This window comes from Piliocolobus tephrosceles, chromosome 6 (assembly GCF_002776525.5).
Source record: "Piliocolobus tephrosceles isolate RC106 chromosome 6, ASM277652v3, whole genome shotgun sequence".
NCBI lineage: Eukaryota > Metazoa > Chordata > Mammalia > Primates > Cercopithecidae > Piliocolobus > Piliocolobus tephrosceles.
In genome coordinates this window covers 140,348,797-140,361,072 of record NC_045439.1, presented here as the reverse complement: position 1 = coordinate 140,361,072, position 12,276 = coordinate 140,348,797, and the positions used below count along the sequence as shown (strand labels likewise).

General features: G+C 50.9%; 1 protein-coding gene across 3 annotated transcripts in view; it reads right to left on the bottom strand.

Annotated features, from left to right (window-relative positions):
* Window positions 1-299: 299 nt before the first annotated feature.
* The window catches only part of SMAD3 (SMAD family member 3), a 130,287-nt gene continuing 118,310 nt past the window's right edge, over window positions 300-12,276 (bottom strand). For 2 of the 3 annotated variants that reach the window (XM_023220779.2, XM_023220780.2), the window contains 3 exons: window positions 10,540-10,677; window positions 7,911-8,055; window positions 300-5,004 (listed from right to left, as the gene is read on the bottom strand). In XM_023220779.2, the coding sequence (XP_023076547.1) occupies window positions 4,881-5,004; window positions 7,911-8,055; window positions 10,540-10,677 (407 nt within the window). In that variant the 3' untranslated portion in view covers window positions 300-4,880. The remainder of the gene's footprint in view (window positions 5,005-7,910; window positions 8,056-10,539; window positions 10,678-12,276) is intronic. The other variant, XR_002733380.2, reaches the window with a different exon arrangement.

Sequence of the window (12,276 nt, the reverse complement as noted above, 5' to 3'; positions counted from 1 at the left end):
GGATGGGACACATACGGTGTTTAGGCTTGGGCAACAGCGAGATACACCCATTGAGAAACTTGACCTTTGTGCAGATGGCCCAGGGGCTCCTGCTGGCACTGCATGTTGCCCTTGGTGAGTGAATGAAAGCAGCTGGATATTACATGAGGACCATGGCAGAATGTGGCCTGGCACATCATTGGTCAAGGTGTATCTGGGCTTACAGACATTTTCCTCTGGTCCTCCTGAGTCCTGAAGTCCCTCGGACCCCTCGGGGCTCCTCTTTAAATCTTCTCTCCACCCACAGACAACAGCAAGAATCAGACTGAGCTCCTGGCACAGGAGCTTTTCCATGAAAAGTTTATTAGAAGGGCACTTACAAGAGGAAGAGAGGGAATGAGAGGACACAAATCTTTAACAATAGGGGTACAATGCTTAAACAGGTGCTCTGCTTTTAAGATATAAAAGTTAGAAAAATCTAAAACACTATAAATACATACATGCTTTTTACAAAGTTATTAAAAGGTCAGGCTGGCTGAATAGTGAAGGTAATCGACACAGTCAAATGTTCTATTCCCCATCCCTCAACACACACCAAAGGAAGGGTCCAGAACAGCCGAGTCGCAACAGCAGCAGTGAAGGTGAGTGAAGGCTTCTTGGATAGACGGCTCCATCTCTCTGTAATGCTTTCACCCCTAGCAAGGGAGTGGGGCTTGGTTCAGAGGACCCTTGTGGAAGGGCCCAGATTTGACTCAGAGCTGCCTGCTTTTACACGCGGCCACTTGTTTAGCCAGCCTGGTTTGGTGTTTCTGGATGCTGAGCCAAAAAGCCACTACACTCTCCACCAACATTCAGAACTGGCTGTGCCCCAACTCTTCCAGCCACTGTCCTTGGGAGGAGAGACCTTTCCAACTTTCTTAAAAGAATTAAATAGTTATCTGGCTGAATGGTTTTAAGAAATTATTACATAAATACAAAAACACCAGAATACTAGAGTATACATTACTTCTGCATTAAAAAAAAAAAAAATCCATTACAGAATCACTGAGAATTTCTCAATCCAGTTTACATGAGGCAAGTTTCTTTTCTATGATAGCTGTGTTTTTGAAAAGTTGCCTTTTTAGCCCATCATCTCCCCACCAACACCTCCCCATGGGAGATGCTTCATCATCATTTTGGATCCATGTCCTCTTGCGTACGTTTTTCTGCTTTCCCTACCCACTTGAGAAGCTGCTGATGCTCCTTAAATCGTGATGGAAATACATTGTGAAGACTGTTACCTGAAAGGGGCCTACAAGGAAACATTTTTGCCACATAAAGACAGTACAGCTTTGCTGTGTTGAGGTTTGGTTCTGGTAAAATGGGGATATACGTATGTTTTGGGGGAACTCCCAACTCTAGCCAAGTCACACAGTAAGAAACAGCGTCCAGGGCTAAACGTGTGCCCTCTCTTGCTGCTGGTATCCCCCTTGGTGAACAGCCCTACAAGCAGCCTGCAGATTCTTCTCCCTACATCTCCTGTGAGGACGAAGGAGTGGTTGTGTAACCTGAGCTCTGGCCCTGTGGAGACCCTCATGAGGCCTGAGGCTAAAAATGAAACAGATCTTTGCTTCTTCCCCAGATTACTCACATACGTGCATGCCATGCACACACTACTTCAAACCTTTCTGTAGTCTTCAGTAAAAGCATTTAGCCTGGAGTATGTCCAAACTCTAGGAAGCCAAGGGGAGATGGAGAAAAATAAAACAAAGTAAGCACACGATAATGTGCTATCGCTCACTTCAGTATATGAACAATGCTTTAAAAAAATAATCGCCATGGTCAATTAAAAAAAAAAAAAAAAAAAAACACAGACAACATAAGGACAATGGAGACGTCTGCCAGCAGCCTTGCCCTCATGTGTGCTCTTCCTAAGAGTCAAAGTCCCTGCTCCTGACTCTAGGCTTGTCTCAAAATGTCAGGTCTACAGCCTGCCAAGAAGGTGGCCCACTGAGATATGTTCCAGCACAGGCCTGTAACCCAAACCGGCTGGGGTAGCTACCTACGCATGCGCTGGAAGGATCTAAGTTACTAAATTGGGAAGAAGCAAGGTGGGGAGGGGAGAGAGGAAAGGGAATAAAAGTTGGCTCCTTGGAAGGTGCTGAAGACAAGGATCTATGTCCCAGTGCTAGCTACACTTGGGTCAGTCTCAGCACAAGCTGCAAGGTGAAGATATCATGGCGGCGAGCCCAGGGCAGGGGCAACACACACGGTCGTGCTGCCTAGATGAACGCCACTGAAAACTGCTATCCAGTCACCAGCACTCCTCTAGAACTACCCTGGTTTCCTCTTGCCCCTTTCAACTGTCCTTTAAAAAAGTGTTTTAATATACAAATGCCATTCATACCACAGGACTTTAAAACTAAGAAAACTAGCTTGTGGCTTCAAGGAAGGAGACTAATGTTACATATGCCCAAAGCACCTATGTAGCGCTCTAAGGTGGGAAAGGACCATTTCCTAACCTCTTGGGTATGATCAGACTGATTTTCAGTAAGCCACAGGTGGCTTTGCCTACCACCCCACACATCCTCGTCTGATGGTCTAGTCTATGAAGAAAAAGGGCCAAGGAAGTAGCCTTCAGGTCTGAGCAATGAGGGTTCTAAGACACTATCCAAAGCAGCCAAATGTGTCATTTCATCACATTCAAAGTTCATAACCTGCCAAAGTATAGGCTGCTTTTCCCCCCTTCACCTGGAATAAGACAGGACTTCCACAGATCACTGGATCACCAGAATCGGACTGTGCCTGAAGCTAGTTCCCAAGCAGCCAGAGAGGGCTGTGTGCCACAGGAAGCCCTCACACGATCATGCAGCAGGTGGAGAATGCAGGCCCTCGGAAACTGCTGCCCATGGCTTCTGGGAGAGGAACCATGACTGTTCTAGCAGAAGCCAAAATGGAGTACTTGTGTCCTGGGTCTCAGAGCTGGCTGGGAACATGAACACATGGACAGGAGGTTCAGGGGGCTTCCTGTGTAAGCAACAGGCCACAGATCATTTCACACCAGGCACATACTTCAGACTCACAGTACGTGGCCCTCTCAGAGGAAGTGAGGGGTTTTGTGTTGTCTCTGGGTTCTGAGTCAATACTCCTTCGAGAAGACTCACACAAGTCTGTCAAGGTGCTCCTTCCATCTCTTCCTGTGTCCTCATACCTGGAAACCTCATGGCTAGAGTTTCAGAGGCACAGGACCCTGCAGGCGAGGCATCAGGAAACCTCTCCCTCTCCCCCCAACATCAGAAATCTCATCACATTTGAGGTGTATAACCCGCCAAAAGTGTATACACTTTCTTCCCTTCACCTGGAATAAAACGACTTCCATAGGAAGTCCCTTGATTTTAAATCCATGCAAAAACGTGGGATAGGTCATTTTATACAAAAACAGCAGCAAAGAATAAAGTACCAATTGAAGGTGGCAGTTCTGTCTACTGTGTTCTGCAAAAGGCTGGGAAAAGAAGAGGGCTCTTTTTTCTTTTTTCCAGTCGAAATAATTGAGGCTAGTTTTCTCCCTAATTGCTGCTGGGAGCAGTACTTATTACACAATACAACTGTTATAGTTGTCACTGATGATCCTCTACTGGGAGCTAGATCATCTTATATCCCAGGGGGACGACGACAGACCTCTTTGTACCAAGCCTGCAATTTGCAAAGGTGTAAAAATATTTTAATAGCCCTTTTCATTTGCCTATGTTGGCCTGAGATGTTTTCCCTTCTGGTGAATTTGCTTCTGTAAATTTCAGCTTGCAGACGTGCTGGCAGGTGTCTCTTCAACAAAACCTGGAAAAGCTTCACCTTAGGAGAGAGAAGGGAGAGACGCAGTTGCTGGGTCTCACTCAGGTTTCCCAGTCAATGTGCCAGCCCAGGATTTTTACAGAAAATATATAAACCAAACATTTAAGAGAGCATATGATAAAGTTGATTTAATGAATGCAACTGACTACATAAACCAATATAGCCGTATGCATCAGAATCTGGAGCGAGCTCTTACAGATGACTGGAGACGCACCCAGTGCGGTGCTGCCTGAGACCAAACGCCTTCCCATGACAGGGGCCTCCTGCTTCATGAGAACACTTACCATCATTCGAATCTCTTTGAGATTAATGTGATAATAGACACTACACACTGCATACGCACTGGGCCTCAGCAGATCCTTCCAACTTTTCAAAGTGAAAAAGGACAAACGCATGTGAGTTTTTAAAGAGGTGGTGCTCATCAATTTTTCCCGCCGTCCTGTGTGCAGGTTCTGCTGAACACGCGCCTTCCCATCAGTATGTTCTGAGAGGGGAGGGAGACAGACAAACTCCCTCCCTCCCCACCCCAAGTCTGTCCAGCTCACGAGGGCAGGGTCTGCTGGAGTGGTGGGGCTGGGCTGGGAATGTTCATTGGAAGAGGCACCGTCACAAGCATCAGAGAGCTGGGCGTGAGGTCTGCATGGCCCCTGCGGGCTCTTCCTACCTAGAACGCTCTTCCAAGGTGAACTCCACACTGCAGTCCTAGACAGAGGGGCGTTTCTGGTTGGACCGTGACATCCCAGAAAGCTGTCACTCAAAAAAGGAGCCTGGGGGGAGGGGGCCGGTGGTGCAATACTACCTGTTCTGCTCACTTAAGCCACCAGAGCAGACGCCATTTCCTGCCCTTCAAAGTGGGGCCAAAGGGTAAATGTGTTTGGCAGACACAGCTGTTCACGACATCCACCTCTGGGTTTGCTCGTGTGTTTCCGAAAACAGGTGGGTGCGCCCCTTCGGTGGAGGGAGAAAGATTTCTTCTTCCTTGACAACAATGAGTTGAGCAGAGTTCCAATTTTCTCCACCTCCTGCATGGCCATTTCCCCCAAGCCCGCCCTCCCCTACCATACTTAATGTCTCTAAGACACACTGGAACAGCGGATGCTTGGGGAGCCCATCTGGGTGAGGACCTTGTCAAGCCACTGCAAAGGCCCATTCAGGTGCAGCTCGATCCAGCAGGGGGTACTGGTCACAGTCTGTCTCCTATAAGAAATAGGGAAAGGGGTGGGGTGGGGGACTTAAAAACATCTCCAGGGGGCTACACAAGTCAGAAAACTTTTTCTGCTTTGGTGACACTCATCTTCCCAAAGCCAGAGAGATAGACTACCTTGTTAAGACGCTGTCCTAGAAGCGGTACCAATAACTTGCTGAAACTACCAGGCCAAACTCCTCCACTCAGGGAGGACTTTGGGTAAATTAAGTTCTCTCGAGGGGGAAGGAAGTCAACTTTAAAGAGTTAAACATGTAAAGTCAACAGCAAAGAGTTAAATACGCAAAGTCAATTGCAGGGTACCCAGAGGCCCACCAGTTACTGGAACAGGCCCCCTAATAGAAGAGACCACCGTCCTGAGCAAAGGGCTTCCTGGCTCCCATCTGTACCAAATGGGCACGTGCCGCTCCCCTATCTCCAAATCCGGGCCCAGCCCCAGCAGGCCACGATGACGTGTGTCTGTCTGATTGAGGGGTGTGTTTTACAAAGCGCCAACAGTGTCCACATGCCTTCGGTTCCCAATGTGCTGATATAATTCTCATCTACGGCCTTATTTTGGAAAATCTTACAAGCAGAGCGAGCCATGGAACAATTACTGGAAAAAACCAAGGCACACCACACGTTTCTTTTCCCCAAAGCACTTTGTCTAAATTCAGGCTGGCTGATGACGCAGCTTGCAGGCAGGCTCCCAAAGGCCTCCACTGAGCAGAGGCTATCTGCTGAGGCTGGAGTCGCTGGTGCCAGCTGGAGGTGAGAGGTGTGGGCCCTGGGCCCTGCTTTCAGCCACCGCACAGAGAGAAGAGCTGAAACCTTACTCTCCTTGGCCCAAGAGGCAGGAGGACGACAAGGCTGTTCTGGGAAGGGGCCGCGCCCGCCCGTCAGGCTGCTGTGCAGTACTGCCAGGCAGCGGTGACGCGGTGGGCCGCAGAGGACTGGGTGTGCTGGCAGGACATCCCGCACGGTGATACAGTGTCCCCAGGGAAAGGCTCTGCCACCAAAGAGCCTCTTCCTAGCACTTGGAGCGGGAGAGCTGCAATGTCACACCAGGAACAGGGCTGCTGTCTTGAGGGCACCGCCCTCCTTGCTTGGCCTCTACTTTGCTTGTGTAGCAGGGAGGTTCAGAAATGGGCCTGCAGACAAACCCTGGGGTGTCTGCATGAGCAAGGGTACTTGAATGTGGCCCTCTCGACTACAATCTGGTATAAGAAGAGCAAATGGACATCCCCTTGCTCTTCTCCATTGCAGTCCATCTTTAAATATTTCCCTTCTCCACTAAAAAAAAGATTAATTTTCTAATCTTTCACTCCTGTTCCCTAAATGATCTAAGCCAGGGCTAAAAGATTGCTTAAAACATTTCCCTGGCTGGACCTTTGGGCCTGGGCTGATCTCTTTAGGCCATAACATAGGTAAGTTCTTTTGAGGTCTGACCACTTTGATTGCTTCACTGGTCACTCCTGAATTTCAGAGACACCCCAGAGACCAAGGGGCTACGTTCCCTGACACCCTGGGGCAGACACAGAAGAACAGCAGCTAAAATACGGTAAGTGGAAGAGGAGGATTTTACAGGACGAAATCCTCTAATGAGAATCTGACTTTCCATAAGTCATGCTCATCTGGATTTCATTACAAACGGTGGCTCAAGGCCAATATTGAAATGGGTTTGGCCTGGGTGCAGCATGACTGCAAAACAAAATGGATTCCAAACATCTGGAAAAATGAAGAGAAGGGGAGAGTAGCTTGCAAGGCACTGGCTCTAGCTGACGTGTGGGCACCCCTGCATCTGCCGCAGGAGCTGGCGGCTGGCAGTGGGGAGTGTGGAGCAGAAGGCGGGGGCACACAGCCCTGCCTCTCAGCAAACTTTTGTCCGTGAGTGGAAAGAAAAGGGACTGGATTCTCTAAACCCAAAGCAGGATGGATTGAACCAAGCAGACCAGGTAGACCTGACTACATCAGGGCCATGTTTAAACCAGTATCTAGGGCTGGGTATGGTGGTTCACGCCTGTCATCCCAGCACTTTGGGAGGCCGGGGCAGGCGGGTCACCCGAGCTGAGGAGTTCTAGACCACCCTGGGCAACATGGTGGTCTCTACTAAAATACAAAAAATCAGCCGGGCGTGGTAGCACGCGCCCGTAGTCCCAGCTACTTGGGAGGCTGAGGCAAGTCCCAGAGGCAGAGATTGCAGTGAGCCGAGATGGCGCCACTGTACTTCAGCTTGGGTGACAGAGTGAGACTCCATCTCAAAAAAAAAAAAAAAAAAAAAAGAAAGAAACCAGTATCTAGGACTCTAAAAAAGTAATTTCTCAGCGAGAAAATTTTGTTCCTTTACAACTACCCAAATCTCCTCCTCCCTTCCCTGACTCTCAGTTTTAATATCCTGGGCTCCTCAGCATCACCAGGGGTCCCTGAGTCAGAAATGGAGCAACAGAACAGGAAAGAACAATGAGCTGAAGACCTAACTTCCTGAAGAGGGTCATCCGAAAGCCATGTGCCTAAAATGAAGAGTAAGGAAGAAGCCGAGAGGGCAGAGTTCTAGATACAGCTCTAGATACAGTCACCCGTGTGACTGCAGGCAAGTCACTCTTCCTCCCTGGGCCTCAGTTCTCTCATCTATCCGGATGATGCCGGCAGCCCCACCTAGGGCTGGGATGGGGATAAGATGGAGCGTGTGTTTACAGTGCCTGCAGCTGTTCGGTGCCAGCAAACATCGCTCTGCAATTCTTCATCATTGCTGCTGGCCCAGCCCCTCCTGCCTGCCAGGCCCTGGGCTCTCTCTGATCTTTGGTCTCTCTGCTCTTGATGCCAGGGCTGGCCTAGCTCATCTCTGAGGAGCCCTGCCTGCTCTGCTGTCCAGAGTCACCTGGAGTTGGGTCCCCTGATGTAGGCAGCACCCGTAACCGACCTGTACTCCGCTCCCCAGCCTTTGACGAAGCTCATGCGGATGGTACACATTCGGGTCAACTGGTAGACAGCCTCAAAGCCCTGGTTGACAGACTGGGCCAGGAGGGCAGCAAACTCCTGGTTGTTGAAGATCTTCAGGTTGCATCCTGGCAAAAACACAGAAACAGGGCTGTGGGGATGGAAGTGGCCAGGTCTGCTGCTCCCCTCCTGGATAAAGCAAGTCCTGGACCCCCTAGACCAGCCTCATTTATACAGCTCCAGGGACACACGGTGTGTGATGCATCTGCCACACGCTCCACGCTCAGTACCACGCAAAGGGAAGGCCGAGTCAGTCCCTCCCCTTGAACCCACCACCTCACTGGGAGGTGCCGCTGACATACCTGCAAGGGGAGATGGAGGCTGGCCCACAAGCTCAGACTCCCAGAGCGGGGAGAAGTCTGCAAAGTGAGCTTCCGCGAATAGGGAGATGGTGTGGAGAGGGGGGCCTTGCCCTGGGCAAAGGGGCCAGGGGACAGAGAGGTAAGGGACCTGGACCAGGTTGCCCATGCTGTGTGGGGTCTGGTCGCCCACCTAGCAATAGGAGCTCTGGCTGTTCCACAGCAGGCAGTACCAGCAGAGACGGGCTGGCCGAAAGGCTACTGGGCCTGCCGTCCCCACAGGAAGCTTGGCAGAGGGCCCAGGGCACCCTCCACCTGGGCTCCTCTGATGAATATACCTGGTGCTGGGACTAGGAGAGAAGGAGAGATCTGGGCCACATTTTGGCCTCTGGGCACCAGGCGGGGTGGAGGTGACATTCACAGCTAAGTGAAGGTGTGCATCTAATTCTCCAGACAGTAAAACTAAAGGCAGTCACAAATAAAGTTTAAAATAAAACGTTGTTTGAAGTCTTACTGCCTGAGTGCCAGGAATGTGTCAACCAGAAAAATAAAGACAAAAGCACATGCCGGAAATAGCCAAAAGGTGAGCTGGGGTGACGCTTATGAATGAGCCAACAGCAGGCTCCTGTTCTTGCTGTGTGTGACTCTGAGCTGGTGGCTTTCTCCTGGGGACCCTGTGTCTCTGTATAATGAGGGGCTGGCCTCAGAGGTTCTTCCAGCTCTGACATTCTATGAGCTGACAAACAACACCAGAGCCAACTCAGCCGTCACCCAAAAGATGGGGGTCGGGCCGGGGAATGGAGGAGGCAGAAGGCCAAGAGCGTCACTGAGCTTCCTCTTCTCATTCTCTCCAAGGACAAGGATGGTGGAACAGGGCTGAACCTGGGCCCTGACCCCCAGCAAAGCCAAGAAGCAGAAGAGCACCAGACTTGAGAGTCCATCAGCCCTAGGCCCCATCCTGGCTTGGCCACTTACTAGCTGTGTGTCCTTGGACAGATGGCTGAAACTCTCTGAACTTGTCTCTCAAAGCGTCTCCTTACTTATAGAGCCAGAGGACAACTAGAATGGACGAAATGAGGTCAAAGATCGGAATGTACTCTGTAAATGCAACCACAAAATGCTCTGGAAACCTGGTGCGCTATTACCATTTCAGACTTTCTGCATTCTAAAGCTTCCCCTGCCCGTGGTCCACCACTTCTCCACTACCATCTGCTACTCAGTGGGCAGTAAAGGGCATGCCACACACGTGTCACAGGCAATGGCCTGGCCAGGTTACCTGCCCCACTAGCCTGTCACAGGCCACATTCCGCGGGCTGCCTGCACAGCGGCTGCAGGTCCTGTGAAAGTGGGCTTTGGCTGGGGCTTTCTGCCTTGGTTTCCTGAGGAAAGAGGCCTTAGATGGGATCAGCCACCTGCCTGATCTTGCTGTCCAGGCAAACCACTCTCGGGGGTGCAGCCTGGCACCTCTTCTTGGGGTACAGGTGGCATTTTCAGACTCACTCAGAAAACCCTCAGCAGTTACCTAGAGTCAAACTCTGGGGACCTTCCACGGCCTCATGCTGTTGTGCTTTTGAAACATATCCCCTGACCGTCTCATACGTGGCCCTCCTCCAGCCAGAGAGCTGCCCGTCCATGTCCTGCCCCCTCATCACCCAGGGCCTTTGCCTGGGCTGTCCTCCCTGTCTAGAATGCCCTCCCTGTGCCTAGTGCCCACCTGTCCTTCAGGATCCGGATGCTTCTCCTCCATGAAGACTTCCCTGATCCATCCCAACAGCTAAATGGGCCCTCTCTCTACCTGGGCTGCTGGCTTGGCGCTTGGCACCCCTTCCTTATATTGAACTCATCCGTGTCTTTGTCTTCTGTGCTCTGCAGGTTTGTAAGGTCTGCGGGAGCAGGGCAGGGCCCCATCTACCTCTTCATCCCCTACAGCACCTGGCACGGAGCCCTGCATGCTGTTAGTGCAATGAATGAGTGAAGAAAGGAAGCCATACTGCCTGAGCATCTACACACAGGGCAACCGGCAGGTACCCACGGTTAAAGGCAGACCCATCAGATGCTACATCTGCTCCCCGGAGCTTCAGGGAAAGCACAGTTAGATCTGTGGGCGCAGAGGAAACCCAATCGAATCACCTCCAGACTGACAACGCAATCACCAGTGAGCAGAAAAGGTGAGAAAGGTGGACTCTCTCCAGCATCCCAGGCATGCACTCGGAGAGGGAGCTCAAGGCAGGGGTGCCTGTGCGGCTGGCTTACCTGGTGGGATCTTGCAGACGGTGGCCGGGTGCCAGCCATAGCGCTGGTTACAGTTGGGAGACTGGACAAAAATAGCGCTGTCACTGAGGCACTCTGCGAAGACCTCCCCTCCGATGTAGTAGAGCCGCACGCCTCTTCCTACAGAGATTCAGGTTAGACTGGACGGGGTGCCTTTGCTCATACACAATGGCCCTGAGGCTTGCAAAGGATGCAGAGCTGCAGGGCTGCTCCCAGTGACTGACAGCTTCCCCAGGCAAACGGGCCCCAAAGCCCAAGCCTCAAGTAGGAGAAATGGGCAATGCTGGATTCCTAAAGCCAAGGGAGGCAAATGACAAGAGATGGGCACATAGGATAGGTCTCAGTGACAGCCTTTGCCACTGAGTAGGCATGAGCCTCAGTCAAGTTATTCACCCTCTGAGCCTTCGTCTGTCTCTATGATAGGGATGGGGGCTGGGCGTGGTGGCTCACACCTGTAATTCCAGAGCTTTAGGAGGGCAAGGTGGGAGGATCACTTAAGTCCAGGAGCTCAAGGCCAGCCTGGGCAATGTAATGAGACTTCATCTCTACAAAAATATTTTTTAAAAAGTAGCTGGGCATAGTGGCATATCCCTGTAGTGCTAGCTGCTTGGGAGGCTGAGGTGGGCGAACTGCTTGAGCCCAGGGGTTCAAGACTGCAGCGAGCTCCCGTCATGCCACTGCACTCCAGCCTGGGAGACAGAGTGAGACCCTAACTCAAAAAAAAAAAAAAAAAAAAAAAGAAAATGGGAATGATGACGCCTACCCTTGCAGGATTACTGTGAGACACAGAGTAAGCGCCCGTAAGTGTCAGCTTTTCTTGCTGCTACTGCTACTACTGCCCCACTACTATTTGGTCTCTTCACACTCCAAGATTCAGAGATTCATTGAGTAAACCTGCAGGGCTCCTTCTGGCGCACCAGACACCCCAAGGAGCCCTTTATTGCAGGGATGGCTTAATGCTGCCCCATATTTTTTTCTTCCCTCAATGCATTTTTCTAAAACATTCCAGGGGTTTATATCATTTACTTTTCTTTCATCTCTTAAATCCACTCCAGATGGACAGAAATTATTTTTAAATTGGCTCTGCAACTCGAACAGTTACGTAAACTCTGACGATGAGCTCTTTGCTCGGCCAGGGGATGGTTCCTTCTCCCGCCTGGGAAAGTCTCTGTTCCGTTACCGGGGAAGAAGCTCAGAGGTCAGAACATGGAGCCAGATGTTACAGGCCCAGCATCAGGTGGGATGGACACCAGGTGAATGACCCATGCATCACTGGATGTCCCCTGTCCTGCCTCCTATTCCCACTACTGTCCCCTTCCTCCAACCGCTCCCCATTTTTCCTGGCTTTAGTTCTGCAGGGTGCTGGTTAGCTCAGAGTCCACAGGAGGGATGACTTCCTGGCTGTCCACAACTATATCATGTCAGTAAGAGCAGGAGGCAGAGGTCGGGATGCAAAGACCCAGACCAAAAATGTTTGTTTCATTTCAGTAACAAAAAAATAGGCCGGGCATGGTGGCTTCTACCTGTAATCCCACTACTTTGGGAGGCTGAGGCAGGCAGATCACCTGAGGTCAGGAGTTCGAGACTAGCCTGGCCAACATGGTGAATCCCCATCTCTATTAAAAATACACAAAATTGGCCGGGTGTGGTGGCGCGTGCCTGTAATCCCAGGTACTCAGGAGGCTGAGGCAGGAGAATCACTTGGACCTGGGAGGTGGA